The sequence below is a fragment of the Topomyia yanbarensis genome, chromosome 1 (assembly GCF_030247195.1).
Source record: "Topomyia yanbarensis strain Yona2022 chromosome 1, ASM3024719v1, whole genome shotgun sequence".
Taxonomy (NCBI): domain Eukaryota; kingdom Metazoa; phylum Arthropoda; class Insecta; order Diptera; family Culicidae; genus Topomyia; species Topomyia yanbarensis.
The window spans coordinates 176,413,328-176,431,902 of NC_080670.1; the positions used below are offsets into that span (position 1 = coordinate 176,413,328).

The following is an 18,575-nucleotide window of genomic DNA, read 5'->3' on the forward strand; positions in this document are numbered from 1 at the left end:
CCCAGCGCAGTGATCTGCTCCGACTGTAGTTCAACAGGCAACTGAGCTGGTCCGGCCAAATCCGTTCTTTAAATAGTCGATGATGACGTCATTCATAGAAGCGTAACGCGCTAGGTACACAAATCTGTCGTGCCGGGCTTGGGAAGCTTCTGTGTGTAAATGCGCGATATTTTGACAAGGTTGTATATTATTTAAATTTTTAATGCCATTATATCAAAAATCTTTGAGTTTATCTATTGGAATCTATTCTTAGAAGTATTTCGGGGCGATTCGTGCAAAAAATTTGAAAATTTATCCTGAAATGGCTGAATTATATCCGTTTAAAATTGGACCACTTTTCGTTACATACCATTTTTGTAGAATTTGCAAAGTGCACCCCCATATCGAAAACAAAGACGTAGTCCTACGTCAAAACACGTCTTCACAACATTTCAAATGTCTTCATTATAAAGACAAATCTTTAAATCTGGCATCTCTGGTTAAACAAACCGATGCTGCTCACATTTTGCCGGAATCCAGCCAGGAATGTACGGCCAGGATTTCTGTAGGCTTCCTGCCAAAACTTTGTCAGATGTTTTGCTCGGTTCGTGCTAAAATTCTACCAGATAGGAATTGCCAGGATCTTTGCACGGTTTATTTACGAGTTGAATCAGGATTTTGCTGGGTTCCTATTAGAATTTGCCAGAAAACGCGAGCGAAATCAAGTTCGCCCTAGTTCAGCTAACCCGACTGGATGCGTGCAGAAATCTGACAGGGTTGCTAAACCAAGACTGACAGAAATCTAGCAGAACGGTCTCTGCCAGAAAATTTGATTACCAAAAAAATGCCGATTATAAACTTATCGGCATTTTTTCGCATATATCGTGACATTAGTCCCCTCTCGCAGGTTGATGGGATTGACGGTATTGTAAACATCATCAAGCCACAATAGATTCAATAGAGTTGTCTAAATATAAGGACCTTCGCTCTTTTTAGTTTCTATTTGCACCAAGTTCTACTACTAGAAGTTTATTAGTTCTCATGTTAATAATTCACCAATCATTATGACTACTCAGGATTTGATTTATATAAGAAACCCGCCTCAAGATGTTGATTACAATACGCCTTGATAGTGGTGTATCGAGGAGCCCGGGAGGGCTGATGTGAGCCCTTTTTTCTGTTCTATATCTTTCGTCTATTTACCCGCTCATAACTAACAATCATCCAGTAACAAATAGATAATTGAGAAAGGATGTGCTATGTGTGGTGGTTGGCTATTCAAGTGTTAGTAGTGTTTGAAGTACTAATGTATGTCTTCCACGTGATGATCATAACTTCATCTGTATCATGTACCTGTCTAATTTATTACGTCTCTCATATATTGTTTTTTATTTCTTCTTTTCCAGTCCTATACTGCCATTCTACACCCGCCTTCAGCTGGGTCAGCAAAGATGGTGACAGTGAACGTCTTAACACCCACACATTCTCAAACGCGGTCTCAAGCGGGAACGTACAAAAATTCCCTCGCACACGCGATTACGAATCGGTCACGTCGGGACGTCTGTCCTTGATCCTAGAAGCCTGGGTTCATGCCTTCAGATGGACCAATTAAGAAAATACGCTAATCTATTGGACAACGCGGGAACCCTATCGATATAATCTTTGCTAGAGTTTTAACCCCACACCGAGAATTTGATATCAGGCTCACGGTTCGCGCGACCATTCAAGAACACACGCGGATATGTTAAAAAATCACGTCAGCGTACAAACGTTAGAACCCCTCGCGATTTTCCAAGCAACTTACGCCAATGAACTCGCAAACATGATGGCACCCCAGTGATAAGGTGAACGTTTCAGCACTCATAAACTTACCAACGCGATCTCAAGCGTCAACCTACAAACTCTCGCCCTCGCGCCGTCATGAGTCGGGATCGTCTGGAAGTATCTATCCTCGGTATCAACATTCTAGATCCATATTAATTTATAAAAAAAATAAAATTGAAAAATTAAGAAAAATAACTTCCATATCCACTAGACAAAACGTTCCATGGCGACAAGACCGGGATCTCTAGTGATATGGGTAACTCACTCCCTGTCACAATGTGATCCGTACACCGAAAACTAAATGAATGACGGTCCGCGAATATGTGAATGGCCACAGGGTTTCAAATTCGAATTTATACAAGCGAAGTCACATACATGCGAGCACACGCGACAAACACGTCAACATACGAACGCTTAAGCCCTTCGCGATCATCCACGCACACCTATGCCCGCGATCGCGTAATTATGTGAACGTTTTAGTGCATACGAAGTTACAAACGCGGTCTCAAACGCGAACCTTCAAACGCGCGAGATCATCAATCGGTCACGTCCGGATGTCTTTACTCTTCATTCTAGCAACTTAGGTCCATGCATTTAGTTGGACCAATCAGGGAATGAAGCTCATATTCACACATGACTGGGAATTCTGGTGATATGGAAGAACCTACTTTCTTCTAGAATCTGAACCGCATACGAAAGAATAGGTATCAGATTCACGGTCCGCACGCGATCATTCTAGAATCAGGAATCAACCACAGTCAGCAACATGAGACATTGTGGTAAAGTTCATGCTGAACGATATGCGTACAGTGGGTAAGCTGGACCTACCCCGGTAGCCTATGCGGTAGGAAGAGTTGGCTGAGTCATTCCGGTATTTGAAAGATATTCCGGTCAAAGATTGCAAGAACGCATTGCCTTGACGTAACAGCCGTGCACAAGATACGAGAATACAAGCCAGGAGAACCGATTGCGGTGAAGTCGCAGCTCGGATGGACTGTGTAGAGGAAACAAGAGAAATCTGTAGATTGCGCGTGCAGTATCCATATAGGCGAGTGTCAGGATGATCGGTTGCTGCACGATCTCGTCAAACAGTTCTTCTCGGTGGAAATTACGAGTTTCGAGGCTGTAGGATGGCCCGAGTCCCCGGAAGTACAACAATATCCTTCAGAACAATATCCTTCAGAAAACTTCAAAGTTTGTTGATCAGCGAGACTGCTTCGGTGATACGATTGCTTCAAATTTCCTGATAAGTATCCCCTGGCAGCTCGTCGGTTTCAGTGTTTGTCAACGATGATTGGCGAGAGCGTCGTGAGACAATTTTCTGAATACCAGACGATGCGGTACATCCATAAAGCGATTCCGGTGGAACTGGAGGAGGTGGATCTCCGACGAACTTGGAACCTTCCATTGGATATTGTTCTAAATGCGGAAAAAACCTTCGAATATCCGTATGTTTTGGGATTCAGCAGCCAAAGTCGATGGCGTTTCGTTGAACACAATGCTGAAAGGACCGGATCTCTTGAACTATCTTCTGGCAGTGCCAGTGGCGGATCCAGGGGGAGGGTCCTGGGGGTCCGGACCCCCTCCGAAATTTTGTTACTAGTTGAGAAATTTTAAATTAGTTTCAATTTTATATTAGTTTCAAACTCAAAAACATTCCAAACCAAATTTGACCAACAAACCTGATATTCATTAAATGAGCTTATTACGTGTCACGAAGTGTACAATGTTCATTTTAAAATCTAAATTTCGGACCCCTACCGAAAATTTTTTCTGGATCCGCCCCTGGGCAGTGCTTTTAAGATTCCGGGAAAGACGGGTAGCTCTTTGTGCAGATTTAAGAGATTTTCCACCAAACTGAAATTCGACGGAAGAACCGTCACGTTCAATGGGATGACCCACCGTATATCTGATGGATGTCGCTACATCTGGGACCGCATGTTCGCCATACTCGTCACAACATGTGAAGAACTGAAATGTTGAAGAAAATAGCTAAAGTTCCTAGCAGCTGCTGATGCAATAATCTGGAAACATTAAGTCGACGATTATCTGGACAGCACAGACAGCGTAGAGGAAGCGGTAAAAATTGCGTGTTAACTGGACAAAAACTGCTCCACGGACCAACTGCTTGGTGTATACTGAAGGTCGCATGAAAGCATCTTCATATTTACATAGAGACAGGCGTTGCTGGTCGTGATGAGTCCGTTTGACCGGGCTGGATCCAATATTTCTTTCTCGTTCCCGGTCGAGATCCTATTTCAGGAGGCATAGAGGGCCAAATCCGAATGGGACCATCAGGTACCATTGAAACCGGAGTCGAAAATTTGATGGACAGTCTCATATCGACTGATTCCAAGATGTACAAATTATTAGAAGGGTGGGAACATATGCCGGCTTTGGGAGTTTTGGTTTCTTGCTTGGTAAGTAAATGATGAAATTTGTTTCCTACTTCTGCTTACCAGGGAAGCTTAAGGATTGCAAGCAAACATAGTGGACGACAAATGGCCCCCTCTCCATCTAGTGTGCATTTCCACAAAAACAAATGAAACTTCGTTCGTTTGCTTGCCGTCATGAGTAAAATTGACGAAAAAACGCTGCTTCGACCCAATACCGCAGTCGTTGACTTCGAATCTTGTGTTATGCGACCGAGTTTTCGTGTGGTGTCATTTTCCATCATCCATGCAATTCAATAGTGATTACATTCAACACGTTAGTACAAGCAAAAAGTTCCGTTTTGCAGAATTACATAAAACGCATAGCAATAACAATTTCGACTGAGGGTTTAAAACTGAGGGACCATTAAAAATTATGGGTGTAAGACAAAGAGTAGGGGGAGTAAGGTAAAGCCAAAGACGATGCTTTAAATATAAAGACACGCGGAGAGAAAAACCGTAAACTTGGCTGCACGGTTTACCAAGTTATTTTGTCTGCTAGTTTTGGCTACCAGGATTATTGTGTAAACAGCGGGTGACTTGTAGTTTTAATGAATGCTTGACGGATTCTGTTTTTGAAATATTTTGCAGAATACTCAATCAAATGGAATCGCATTCATTTACGGTACTGAGCCTGTCTACACGTTTTTCGTTGCTCTAGAGAGGATATATCCTAGAATGCAGTTGATGAGTAATAGAAATATTGCCGCACAGTTGGCTGTTTTGCTAATGCCATTCAAAATTGATATTTATGACGAATGTCACGATAGTAGGAGAAAACTAGTCGACAAGTTCATAATGTGCAGACTTTGCATCTACCACATCAAATGAGGGTCTAGGCAGTCGATCAATTGCTTTATAATTTTAATGCGTTTAAATTTATTCGTATTTTATTTGTATGATAAAATTATTTAGTATGCATATATATATAACGTTTACACTCTTCGTATGAAAACAAAATTACAGACATTTATTTATAATTAAATCACAATACTCCCCCACGCCTTACTTCCTATATCCACTATAGACCATTTCACGCAAATGTATAACCTCACTTTTCTGACAGTTCAGAGAGCTTGTTTATGTGGACTAAGAATTCGAACTAAGTTTTTTATACTGGGTGGAATCAAAAATTTTCAAACACCATGTAAACAAGCTCGCTGAACTGTCATTTTTTCGAGAATTTTTACTCATATGACGTCATCTTGCAATGTCCCATATTTATTTACATTGCTCGTTTGGAACCGTTGTTTTGAGTTAGATTGGAACTTTTGGCTTCAGCCTTTGCGCATCTCTATATAAGCGTCATCTCTGGGTAAAGCGTGACATGTTTTAACCGAAAGAAAATATTTCAAGAATAATTTGTTATGTAGTAGGGAAGGGGGATAAATTTGTAATGATTTTTGACATGGCGGAGACGTGAGGGGGGATGGGTAGTGTCGCCGACGCAAAATCATAAACAGCTGTTCGCAGCGAGCACAAGAAAACCGTTCGGCAGAATCAAAACAAACCACCGCAACATAGAACAGTTCGTTCTGACCTAAAGAGGCAGAAGGAAAATCAAATTACATTCAAGTGCGCCCAATGATGAGTCAATGCGCGCTCACGCAAGGGTCATATATGCTTCATCGGCATTTTCGGTGCCACTGCCGGTCACAGCGCATTCGAAGACGATAATTATATCGATATTTGACTTCGCGCGGTGGCTTGGATAATAAAACATTTGTGCAGAGTTGACAACAATATTCATTGTTAACATTCTGTACCAAAACAAATCCAAATAAAATCGATTCAAAAATCGATTATTTGTAAATAGCTAGCTTTAGGAAAGTAGGTATATAAACCAAAAAATTGTATAATAAAATCAAGTTGAAATCGAGCAGTCGAAAGTACCACTTCACTCAGTCGAAAATCCTTTACTTCGTGTCCAGACCCTGGAGTTCTTCGTTGGTTTTTCCACCTTGTTAAATCCAAAGTCAAATTACTTCCTTGTTTGTAACGCAAGCGGGGAAGCAAATTGTCTTACGACCAGAATTAGTATTGGATTGTTACGCAGAACGATACTAACTGGACGAGGAATTCCCGGCTTATTAAGCTATAGCGTGTGGTATTTGTAACGCAGGTGCCACAAACTATACTTAGTCTAGAATTAGAAGTGGCTTGTACCGCAGGACGCTTCTAACTAGACCCAGCACCCCCCTCTGCGGCGAAAGATCGTTCGGCGGAACGATATATGGTGGCTCCAGAGAGGATTTATCCTCACAATTCTCGCCACAGAAGGCACGAAGTAAAGAAAAACTACTAAGTCCTACACTGACCAAGCTACGGTAGTGGAAAAAGGCATAAACATTAAGCGAACACCTACAAACTGTGGTGGAAAAACGCTAGAAACACAGCGTGTCCGTAGCTTATAACGGACAGTAATACGCATTGCAATACGCGTCACTTACAAAATCACTAATAAGGCGTATCCGCAGCCAATAGCGGATTCGGTGAAAACAAACAGTGCTTGAATAAGATATCACAATATATATCACACCGTGCGATATATCACTAGTGAACCTAAAACAAGCCGAAAGAGAAAGCGGATCTAAAGGATGGCATCTGGAGGATACGCGCACAACCCGAATGGGAATTGCCGCCTGTGCAAGGATAAGGACAGCGCGGACGAATGGATGGTCGAGTGCTCAAAGTGTTGGAACTGGTTCCACATGACCTGCACCAAACTTGAGAAAAGACCCTCCACTAAGGACCTCTGGCACTGCCCAAAGTGCAAAGAGGAAATAATGGAGCTCCAGCAACTAAGAAAGGAGCTGGAGGATCAAAAGAAGAAGACTACCAGGAGTGTGTCCAAGGAACGCGGACCAGCAGACACTGTAGAGCTGCTAAGACGCCAATTTGAGGCACAAATGGAAAGCCAAAAATTGCGTGATGAGGCATTTCAAAAAGCCATGATTGAGATGGCAACCAAAATGCACCAAGTAAAAATGGACCCCGAAGCGGGACAACAAATGGCTCCGACAATCAAATTGCCGGATGAAATTACAAACTTACTGAGGAGGCAAACAGCAACACCCCTCCCAGTTTTCAACGGAAATTACAAGGATTGGCCAAATTTCAAACGGCTTTACGAACAAAGCAAACGAGAAGGTCAATTCAGCGATACCGACAACATAAACAGACTTATGGCAAGTCTAGGCAAGGCAGCAAAGGTACACGTAAGTGCCTTGCTGATGGATCCAGGAAACGAGAAACATGTAGTAGAAACTCTGGATAGTATTTACGGACAACCGTTGGCTATATACAACGAACTATGGAAGGATTTGGCAAAGTTACGGAACCCACGCATGGAATACCCTCAAAGCATGGTGGACTTCGTAGTGACTCTCGGAAATTTGGTGTCCAACATGTCCATGATACAGTGTGAGGATTATTTAACTAATCCGTTGCAGATGGCTGAACTTGTTTGCCGCTTACCACTGAACTTAAGAGAACAATGGGCGGACAAGGAAGCAGAAGCAATGATTCCGCAAGAAGGACGACCACGGCAAAAACTCACACTAAAGGAATTACACGAGTTTTTGAAACCGCAACAGCAAAGAGCAACACTTCCTATTGCACAAAAGGTGTGTCAATCTGAGAAGGAAAACCCGAAAAATGAGCGCCAATCAAGAGTCAATATGCACGCTGAAACAACATCCAGATCCCAAGCCAAATGTTCCTGTTGTAGTCAACAACACTGGATAGTAGCATGCCCGGTCTTTAAAAAGATGAGTGTGGAAAAAAGACGAGAACTGGCACTAGAGAAACGCATGTGCTTTAACTGTTTACGCCAAGGACACTCCTTTAGAAACTGTCAAATGAGGCCAAACTGCAGAACAGAAGGATGTACAGCATATCATCACACATTTCTTCACGTCAGACCAAAAACAAATGATGAAAAACGAGCCTCCCAAAAGGAGGAAACAAAACAAAAAATCAAGGAACCTTCAGGACAATCAAAAGACAACAAGAAGAACCAAGATAAGAAGGAAGTGAAAGAAATAGATGCGCAAGCTCCAACATCGTCCACCTCGAAGGAACAAGAAGATGTGCGCACTAACATACACGCTACCAAAAGAAATAAGGTCTACTACCAAATACTGCCGGTTACACTTTATGCGCAAGGAAGACAATTAGAAACCTTCGCATTTTTGGATCACGGCTCATCGAACAGTCTAATCCTCGACGACTTGGCCAAAGATTTAGGTTTGCAAGGGCCAGTATCACCATTATGCATAAAATGGACAAATGACTCCGTACACGAAGATAACGAAAGCCAAAGCGTATGTTTCAAAATATCAGGCGACAACAAAATTCGATACCAAATGGAAAATGTACGTACAGTAAAAAAATTATCCTTGCCACGACAGACACTTGACTACAAGGATCTTCATGAAAACTACAACCATCTTAAAAACCTTCCTATTCAAGGATACGAGAATGCTGAGCCGACATTACTTATTGGACTTGATCATCCCCGACTATTAACAGCAACAAAACAGAGAGCAAGCAAAGTCGGTCCAGTTGCCGCTAAAACACCAATAGGATGGGTCATTTACGGAAGGACCAACTCCCGACATCAAGGAGAAATATATTCCTGTGTAGTAGAGGAGCAAGACTCACTACGAGAAGAAATGAGGAAATACTTCTCAACGGAAGAGTTTGGCGTTAAGGTTAGCACCACTAACCAACAGAGCGAGGAGGATAGACGAGCTGAAAAATTGATAAAAGAAACAATGAAGTATGACGGGAGTCAATACGAAATTGGCCTTTTATGGAAACAAGCCAGGCCCATAATGCCAAAATCAGAAAGCTTCAAGGGAGCATTAAAGAGGTTAGAATACACTGAAACTAAGATGAGGAAAAACCCTGAGTTTGCCCAATGGTACACGGACAAAATTAAGGAATACGTTGAAAAGGGATACGCACGAAAATTAACAGCAAACGAGATAACACTAACAACCGATAAAACATACTATTTGCCTCATTTCGCTGTCGTAAATCCTAATAAAACACCTTTAAAACCGCGACTTGTATTTGACGCAGCTGCCAAGGTACAAGGATTATCGCTCAACACTGAATTACTCTCTGGTCCCGATAACTTGACATCGCTCTTTGGAATTTTACTGAGATTCCGAGAAGGAAAGTACGCAGTAGCAGGAGACATCCAAGAGATGTTCTCACAAATTAAAATACGCAAAGAGGACCAGGAGGCTCAACGATTCTTATGGAGGGACGGTAAGGCTTCAAATACCATGGGACACTACGTAATGCAGGTAATGACGTTTGGAGCAACCTGCTCACCTGCATGTGCCCAAGCAGTAAAGAATGCAAACGCAGAGAACTACCGAGATTGCGATCCGGTGGCAGCCAACGCCATTATAAAACAACACTATGTTGACGATTATCTGGACAGTTTCTCGACAGCGGAGGAAGCCAGTGCAGTCACTTTCGGAGTTATAAAAATTCATGAAGCTGCACACTTCACACTAAGAAACATCATTTCAAACGATGCCGAAATGCTAGACGTTCTACCTGAACGCAACGTCGCGAGACAATCCACCCAAAAGGAATTTATTGAAAAAACTGCAACATCAGAGAAAGTCCTCGGAGTATACTGGGACACGACCCAAGACACAATTGGGTATAGAATAGCAGACTTCAAGTCCAACGCCATACCGACCAAAAGAGAAGTCCTCTCAACAATTGCCAGAATCTTCGACCCTCTTGGATTAATAGCGCATATTACGATTGGAGGTAAATTACTAATGCAACAAGCCTGGAAAGAAGGTATAGACTGGGATGAGAAAATATCTACGAAATTAATGGAAGATTGGACGATTTGGACAAATAGACTATCCACAATATCACATCTGAGAATTTCTAGGTGTTTCTCTCCCAACATACCGGACGCAAAATCATTGGAATTGCATATCTTTGTTGATGCATCAGAATCAGCGTTTGCCGCGGCAGCATATATACGAGCAGAAACCTTACACGGATACGGCGTAAGCCTAATAGCAGCAAAAACGAGAGTTGCACCAAATAAAGCCATGTCAATTCCAAGGCTAGAACTTCAAGCCGCGGTGTTAGGCACACGATTGAAAACAACCGTTTTAAAGGAACTTCGATTGAATATTACAAACGTAACCATGTGGACAGATAGCACCACTGTACTCTCCTGGATACGAAGTGACCATCGCAGGTATAAAACATTTGTAGCCAACCGAGTAAGCGAAATACTCGACGACACAACGATCTCCCAATGGAGGTGGGTACCATCAGGAATGAATCCGGCAGACGAAGCAACACGGAACATCCAACCTACGGAATCTATATGGTATACAGGAGCGACGTACCTAAATACAAAAGTGGAATCATGGCCAAAGGAGAAAGGTGCAGTCATTGAAACTTCAGAAGAAAAAAGGGTTTGCAGCGTTCAAGAAATACAACCTGCGAACATTATTATGCACACAACTTGGTGCTCGGATTGGGGACGACTAAAGAAGGCAGTTTGTTACTGGCTCAAATACATAGAAAAATTGAGGACGAAAGTATCAAACTCCAGATATGATGAGACAATTACTTCTGATCATTATAAGCGAGCAGAAATCCTATTGTTACAACAAGCACAGCAAGAAGCTTTTCCATCCGAGCTAGTGGCTCTGATCAACGGCGAAGGTATTTACCAGAACAGCTCTGTAGCAGATCACGAGCTTGCATTAGATGAAAACCGTCTCATCCGAATCAGCGGACGAATACAAAACATGACTCCAGTACTATTACCAAACAAGGGACATATAACGAATTTGATCATAAAACAATACCACGAGAAATTTCTACACCGTGAAACAGAAGCAGTTATAGCTCAAATACGACAGCATTTCTGGATAATCAAGATTAGGGCGGCAGTAAAAAGAGTGAATGCAAGATGTCAACTCTGCAGAAACAAGAAGGCAAGCCCTCACCCTCCAAAAATGGGCACATTGCCAAGCTGCCGCACCACTCCAAATTTAAAACCATTTACACACACCGGTATAGACTTCTTTGGACCAATGGAAGTTACTGTAGGAAGAAGATGTGAAAAACGCTGGGGTGCACTCTTCACCTGTATGGCTACTCGAGCTATACACCTGGAACTAGCAGACGACTTAAGTACAGACGCGCTTCTCATCTGCATAAAAAACTTACAAAACAGGCGCGGCAAGGTCTGTGAAATGTACAGCGATAACGGCACCAATATGGTTGGCGCAAGTAATCAGATGAAGGAATTAGAAATCAGAACAGCGATCGAAGGAATAAAATGGAATTTTATTCCACCATCAGCTCCACACTTTGGAGGAGCATGGGAACGTATGATACAAGAGGTTAAAAAATTACTAAATGAAAAGTTATGGCCAGTATCAAAACCCAAGGAGAGCGTACTTAGGAATGCTCTAATCGAGATAGAGCATCTCCTGAACAGTCGCCCGTTAACACATATACCATTAAGCTCCAACGATGATGAACCCCTGACACCAAATCATTTTTTGATTGGATGCGCAGGAGGAACGTATCCTTCACTCGACGACACGTCGCGAGCCGAGGCAACAAGAGAACACTGGAAAAAGGCTCAAATGGCAACTACTAAATTTTGGGATCGGTGGAGTACAGAATACCTTCCTAAACTGAACAAACGAGAAAAATGGAAACAGAACACAGAACCACTCCAGCCTGATGATGTCGTTGTTTTTCCAGACGAACAACGGAAAGGGAAGTTTCATAAAGGAATTATAACCGAAGTAAGGAAGGCGCAGGATGGCCAAACAAGGTCTGCGGTCGTTCGCACTGAAAACTCTAAATTAGTTAGGCCAACTGTAAAATTGGCCAAATTAGACGTAAAGGCAGATACGGTATTCACCGGTCACATACAGGAAATATCACCAAAACGAAAAGACGTCTTCCCGCAAAATAGTAGCTCAAATGCAAAGGCAAATATGACAGATTGGGGTAAGCGACAAAAAATCGACATAGAGCTAGTAAAACAACTAGCAGAAAAGCACAAAGCCGCTCATCCAACCAAACCGAAAAAGAAAACTATTCGAGCTAGGCCAAACATGTGGGCAAAAATGCTCGTCACTACAGCAGCAGTACTATCTTTAAATACAACGTCTAGTATGACCATCAAACCCGTACCAAATGCGGGACTTTTATTCGATCACGAAGCTACCTATTTAATACAAACCGGAATTTGGGACACACAAATTACTACAAACATATCTCCCACCGACGATGTAAAACTCATTGACACGATACACAGAAACATCGAAGACGCTATAAATGGACTAAAGCAGAAAATAAAAAATCCAACACTCATCGACTTGGCTACCTCGATTGAACAACAGTGTTACGCCGCGAAGCAGGAAATTTTGGAACCAGCTCGAGTAAAAAGAGGAAAGGGAATTTTTGGATTCCTTAAAGACATACTATTCGGAGGCGATGATCTGACAGAGCAAATCGAGGCTATCCGAATGAACGAAGAACAAAAAATTCATGACGTCACACATAGCATGAATCAGCTAAGGGAAAGAACCCTGCAACAAAACAATCAATTTGAACAACGGATTCACCACGCATTAGATGGAATCAAACTTTTGAACAAACAGTTCGCGATGAACTATGCAGAAACTCTAGCCACAGATAACAGACGTTTAGGCTAGAACAAAATTTCTTCAAAAACCTGTGTAAACTTTCAAATTGATATACGTTGAAAATCCGTGTTTCACTATTGCCATCTGCGCAACTGTTTGCTACACGTGTTTGACAGCTGCACTCTAACTGCATTGTAGTGATCACTGCGCCATCTGCAAACGTTTGCCAAACATGTTTCAGACGTCTGATTTATTCGGAATTTCAGTAGCGGGTATTTACACACGATTCAAATCGAGCCTAAACGTCTGTTATCTGTGCTCTAGCCAACCATCTGATGGACACAATAATGGTGGCTAAACAACTGATCGAGAGTATTCTCACACGTCACAGAAAATTGAAACGTATACCCGTCACCATAGAAGAAAGAAATGAATTCATCCAACAAGCGAACCTGCGACTTCCTGCAAATCACTACATACCCGAGGATGAGTTTGCAACCCATTATAAACTCAAAATAAAGAATGATTCGTATCACATCACGATGAGATCTATTGTGATACTAAGAGAATCATTCGAAAATTTCAAGGTTATAGCTATACCAGACTTTGAAAACAGAACAAAAATTCATGTTGATCAACCAAGAATCGCCATCAATCAGCACAACCAGTATTTCTATCCCTCTAATGAGGCAAGGAAACTAAACGAAACACACTTCCTCTGCTTCAAGCCAACAATACAGATGGAAATGTCATGCGTGCCAGCAGCAATATTTCACAAGCGTCCCGTAAGAAACTGCAATATTACAACTTTCGATAACCTGCCCACCGATTACGCGGAAGTAATCATATTATCACAACCAAACACACTACTATACTACGCAAGAGATCCAAATACAATCACGATACTCTGCAATAAGGAATTGAATTTCACCTCATACAACATAGCGGTTGTAAAATTAGATCCTGGTTGTGAAATACGAACCAAGCACAGCGTAACGTACGCTAGCATTGGCGGAACTTCAAAGCAACAAAAAATATACTTCAAACGCCACGATCAAATACCTCAATGGAAAAACGACAATTTCAATGCGTCAGAAGACACTTGGGAAACAACAGAACTTGATCCGATAGCTGCAACCCATTCATCCTATCACAACGATCCTGAAACAAAGGCGATAAATCATCATGTTCCGGTCATAGTAGCAGCGGTATCATCAGTACTTGTTGTGGCCACGATAATCAGCGCCCTTTACTATAAGAAAGGCAGTCGACGTTACACCATTAGAACATCGAGCAGACCAACTCCACTTCCAAGACGACCACCGAGAATAATTCCACGAACAACAGCTGCAAATAGTGTTACACAAATTTAAAGCAAGTGCATTAATAACTTAAACAAATATTAAAAAATAACTTGAAAGATAGGAACGTTATCATTTATTAAATATTAAACTAGGCTCCAAAAACATAAATCATTAGTAGGTAACAAAAGTAAATATTATATGAACCTTTATAATCAAATAGGCATCGAAAATCTCGACAAGCAAGATGACCATCGGCGCGTCGGCTAGTTTTTCGTAAGGTCTATGGGATAGACTTACGGGGGGCAATATGTCGCCGACGCAAAATCATAAACAGCTGTTCGCAGCGAGCACAAGAAAACCGTTCGGCAGAATCAAAACAAACCACCGCAACATAGAACAGTTCGTTCTGACCTAAAGAGGCAGAAGGAAAATCAAATTACATTCAAGTGCGCCCAATGATGAGTCAATGCGCGCTCACGCAAGGGTCATATATGCTTCATCGGCATTTTCGGTGCCACTGCCGGTCACAGCGCATTCGAAGACGATAATTATATCGATATTTGACTTCGCGCGGTGGCTTGGATAATAAAACATTTGTGCAGAGTTGACAACAATATTCATTGTTAACATTCTGTACCAAAACAAATCCAAATAAAATCGATTCAAAAATCGATTATTTGTAAATAGCTAGCTTTAGGAAAGTAGGTATATAAACCAAAAAATTGTATAATAAAATCAAGTTGAAATCGAGCAGTCGAAAGTACCACTTCACTCAGTCGAAAATCCTTTACTTCGTGTCCAGACCCTGGAGTTCTTCGTTGGTTTTTCCACCTTGTTAAATCCAAAGTCAAATTACTTCCTTGTTTGTAACGCAAGCGGGGAAGCAAATTGTCTTACGACCAGAATTAGTATTGGATTGTTACGCAGAACGATACTAACTGGACGAGGAATTCCCGGCTTATTAAGCTATAGCGTGTGGTATTTGTAACGCAGGTGCCACAAACTATACTTAGTCTAGAATTAGAAGTGGCTTGTACCGCAGGACGCTTCTAACTAGACCCAGCACCCCCCTCTGCGGCGAAAGATCGTTCGGCGGAACGATAGGTAGTTTTGTCAATCTTTGCGGAACATAATTTATGAATAATCCTTGATCAAACATTACGTTCGGCATTAATCCGACGTTGATCCCACATTGGATCGACATTGGTCCGATTTTGGTCCAACATAGGTCCGACGATGGTCCAACATTGGTACAACAATTAGTCTATCATGAGTCGTGCTTTTGGTCCGCCATTGCTGCAATATTGGTCCGATTTAAGTTCAATATTGGTCCGATATTGGTTCCATCTTAGTCCGATGTTGGTCAATTATTGGATGGTCCGACGCTAGTTCCAAGTTGGTGTAGTGTTGGTCCGACATTCGTCCAATATTTGTCCAACAATAGTCCGAGGTTGGTGACATAAAAAGCAGAAATTCACAAAACAAAGTGCATTGCAAAAGCAACGTGCGGCAACAACGACCCGAAAATTGTTTTCGAGAGTTTTGCAGAGATCGGAATGCATTCATTTTAACGAGACTAGGGATTAGAAACCCCTTCCAGATCCACAAAACTATACTATCGTCGTAGGGGAGGGTGTAAGCAATGCGGATAAGTCTATTAAAGTAGAGAAATTTGGTGGAAACGTGCTGTATGGCAAGCAATATGTTCCTGTGGTAATTTCAGCCCATTTTTTATGATACCGGAACTACAAAAGTAGGAACATATCCAATAGAGTGGATGCAGAAGAAATTACTGCATTTATATAAGAAGTATTCATAATTATCTGCAAAAACACGTTTTCACGAAAGCTTTGTATACACACGCTTTCTACGTTCTACGTGCGTTCTCGTGCCTCTCCCTGACACTAAAGACGCTGAATCCCTCTGGATAAAGACTCGCCATCTCAATCTTATTCTTATTATTTATCTGTAAATGTCATTCCAATCGAGCACGAGACCTGTCAAAAGTCCTCAATCCGAAGAAAATCGCTTCGAATCCTTCTGGAACGAGGGCCATTGACAGGTCTCGTGTTCGATTGGAATGACACTGATAGATAAATGGTAAACAAACGATTGATGTGTCGAGTCTTTATCCAGAGGGATTCAGCGTCTTTACCTGGCACCACCATTGATCATAGTACTGTTTTGGCCGTTGGTGCACTATCCCAAAACAGATATCAATTAGCTCCCGGAAAAGGGAGTAAATGTCGAACGTTACTGGTCGATTGTGGAGAGAGTCTCCAAAACGGACTGGTTGCAGCTGGAAATATGCAAGAGTTCGAACAGGTTCGTACAACCAACAAGACTAATCAATTGAGACGAAGGTTGGTAGCATCAGTACATAAAAGGTAAAGTACGTCAACATTATTTAACCTCACTTTCTATAAGTACATCCTTCATTTTCACACTAACACAAGCACACGTGGACTAGACCATCGACAGTTATAAAATGAGTTTTAAAACAAAATTCCACCTACCTTAAAATCCCAGTCTTTCTCCTTATCCGTCCGCGGACTATTCCCGCCGTTGTGATTGTATCCGTTCAGATTGTTTACACTATTGTTGTTATTAACACTCACATTACTGATCCGCCGTGCGACAATATTATTGTTACTATTGTTATTACTATTGCCACTGTTCCGCCGATGATGGTGGTGATGATGATGGTTGGATCTTCCGTTTCCACCACCACCGCCGCGATCGCCACCGCCACCACCACATCCGATGTCATTGGATGACGTCATAATGGCACCACCGCACACTATCACTCACTCACTACTGCAGTTCGGTTGCCGGTTGCCAAACCGGGGTGGCCAGGAAGCGAATTCGGCCTACTTTGGTTGCTCGAATCGATTGTATGAGAAAGAAACAGTTGTTATGGTTGCGTTCGGGAACTCCCAGTCGAATTCATTTTAGAGATCCGCACCGCACCGTGGGAGGGAAGCTGTCGGATTCAAGGTGCACGCGTCGGTAGTCGGATCCGGTGGGTCGGCTGACCACGGGTTGATTCTGAAATAAACCGGGAGTTAATGAAAAATTAGAATAAATTGATGATGGATTGAGCAGTTAAGGCGTTAATTGCACTGTAATTGGAGGTAATTTGATGTTTTGTTTTCTTTAACGGCATCCAGGAAAAACAAAAGGATTGAAAAAATGGAAACGCTAGCCAAATGTAAACACAAATTAATACTCCGGATGAACCTATAGACTTTTCTACGGTTCATCTACGTACACGTCACATGACACAAATACTACATCACTAGCTGGTGGAAAATAGTAAACAAAGACGGCAAAAGCAAATGGGATTGTTTTCAACCCAGAAACTGGATTAGTGTTCGTGAGACCGGCCGACAAGAACTGAATTGTAAATTGACACTTTGACGAGTTTTGATTCGAGCCAATAATAGGGGCCAAGACTATTTAGTGATTAATAATTGTGACAAGTACATGCGTGATTGCAGTCGCTAAAAAGCTCTTTCGTCGGCAGTGCCATCTCAATGCGACTAGATGATTCATCGCTTTGGTTGATCGATGATAGAGAAGATACTTCGCCGAAATGTCATCATTTAATTGATTATGAGCAGGATGTTGGTGAGATCATTTTGTGTTATTTTCCGATGTCTACATACAATTTACTCAAATATTTTGCTTGTACTAAATGTATGGCAGAATCAAAAATGTTATTTTTTATTCTGGAAGTGTAAATGTATTGAACGTATCCAATTGTTTTGTGAATGTATTCGTGTGGGACTTATTATAGAAGAAGGTGATTTCAGAATGTACGTGTAAGACCAGGCGGTCTTGAAATGGGTCATTGGATGTATGTTAGAGCTATCACCTTTCATCTCCAGGGCTCTTTAAATAAAATAAATGTGTCAATGAAAAACTTCAAACAATTTTCCTCCACAGGACTGGTCAGCGGGAGGTGGACTGTATGCACCCACACAAACAGAAGCTTAATGTCAAAGATCCCTTTGATGAAATATTACGTCAAATTTACGCCAAAAGCACCGCATTTCTCCAAACCAAACCGCCAGTTGATTGACCTTTCCGAAGCCCACTTCATTGAACAAAATCAATTCGAAGCCCTGACGATGAGGTGGCTTCTCCACCAACTGGCTAAGATTTACAACTTTCATTACGCCCGATACATCTGTGGCATAAATCTTTCCAGCTCCGAGAAAACAGCGGCGGTGGCGGAGGCGCCTCCGTCGTAGATACGATTGTAAACAGAGCGTACACACTCGCTAAGACGGAGTAATTACCACCCTTATAAATTACACTACACAATCGTACGGAACGGACCGAAGCATGTTACCTACACC

The 18,575-nt window shown here is 42.0% G+C and overlaps 1 protein-coding gene across 1 annotated transcript in view; it reads right to left on the reverse strand.

The window, feature by feature from the left end:
- LOC131682279 (uncharacterized) overlaps positions 1 to 18,575 on the reverse strand; it is a 144,282-nt gene that overhangs the window by 46,449 nt on the left and 79,258 nt on the right. The window contains exon 2 of the mRNA XM_058963652.1: positions 16,728 to 17,259. Coding sequence (XP_058819635.1) covers positions 16,728 to 16,994 — 267 coding nt within the window. The 5' untranslated portion in view covers positions 16,995 to 17,259. The remainder of the gene's footprint in view (positions 1 to 16,727; positions 17,260 to 18,575) is intronic.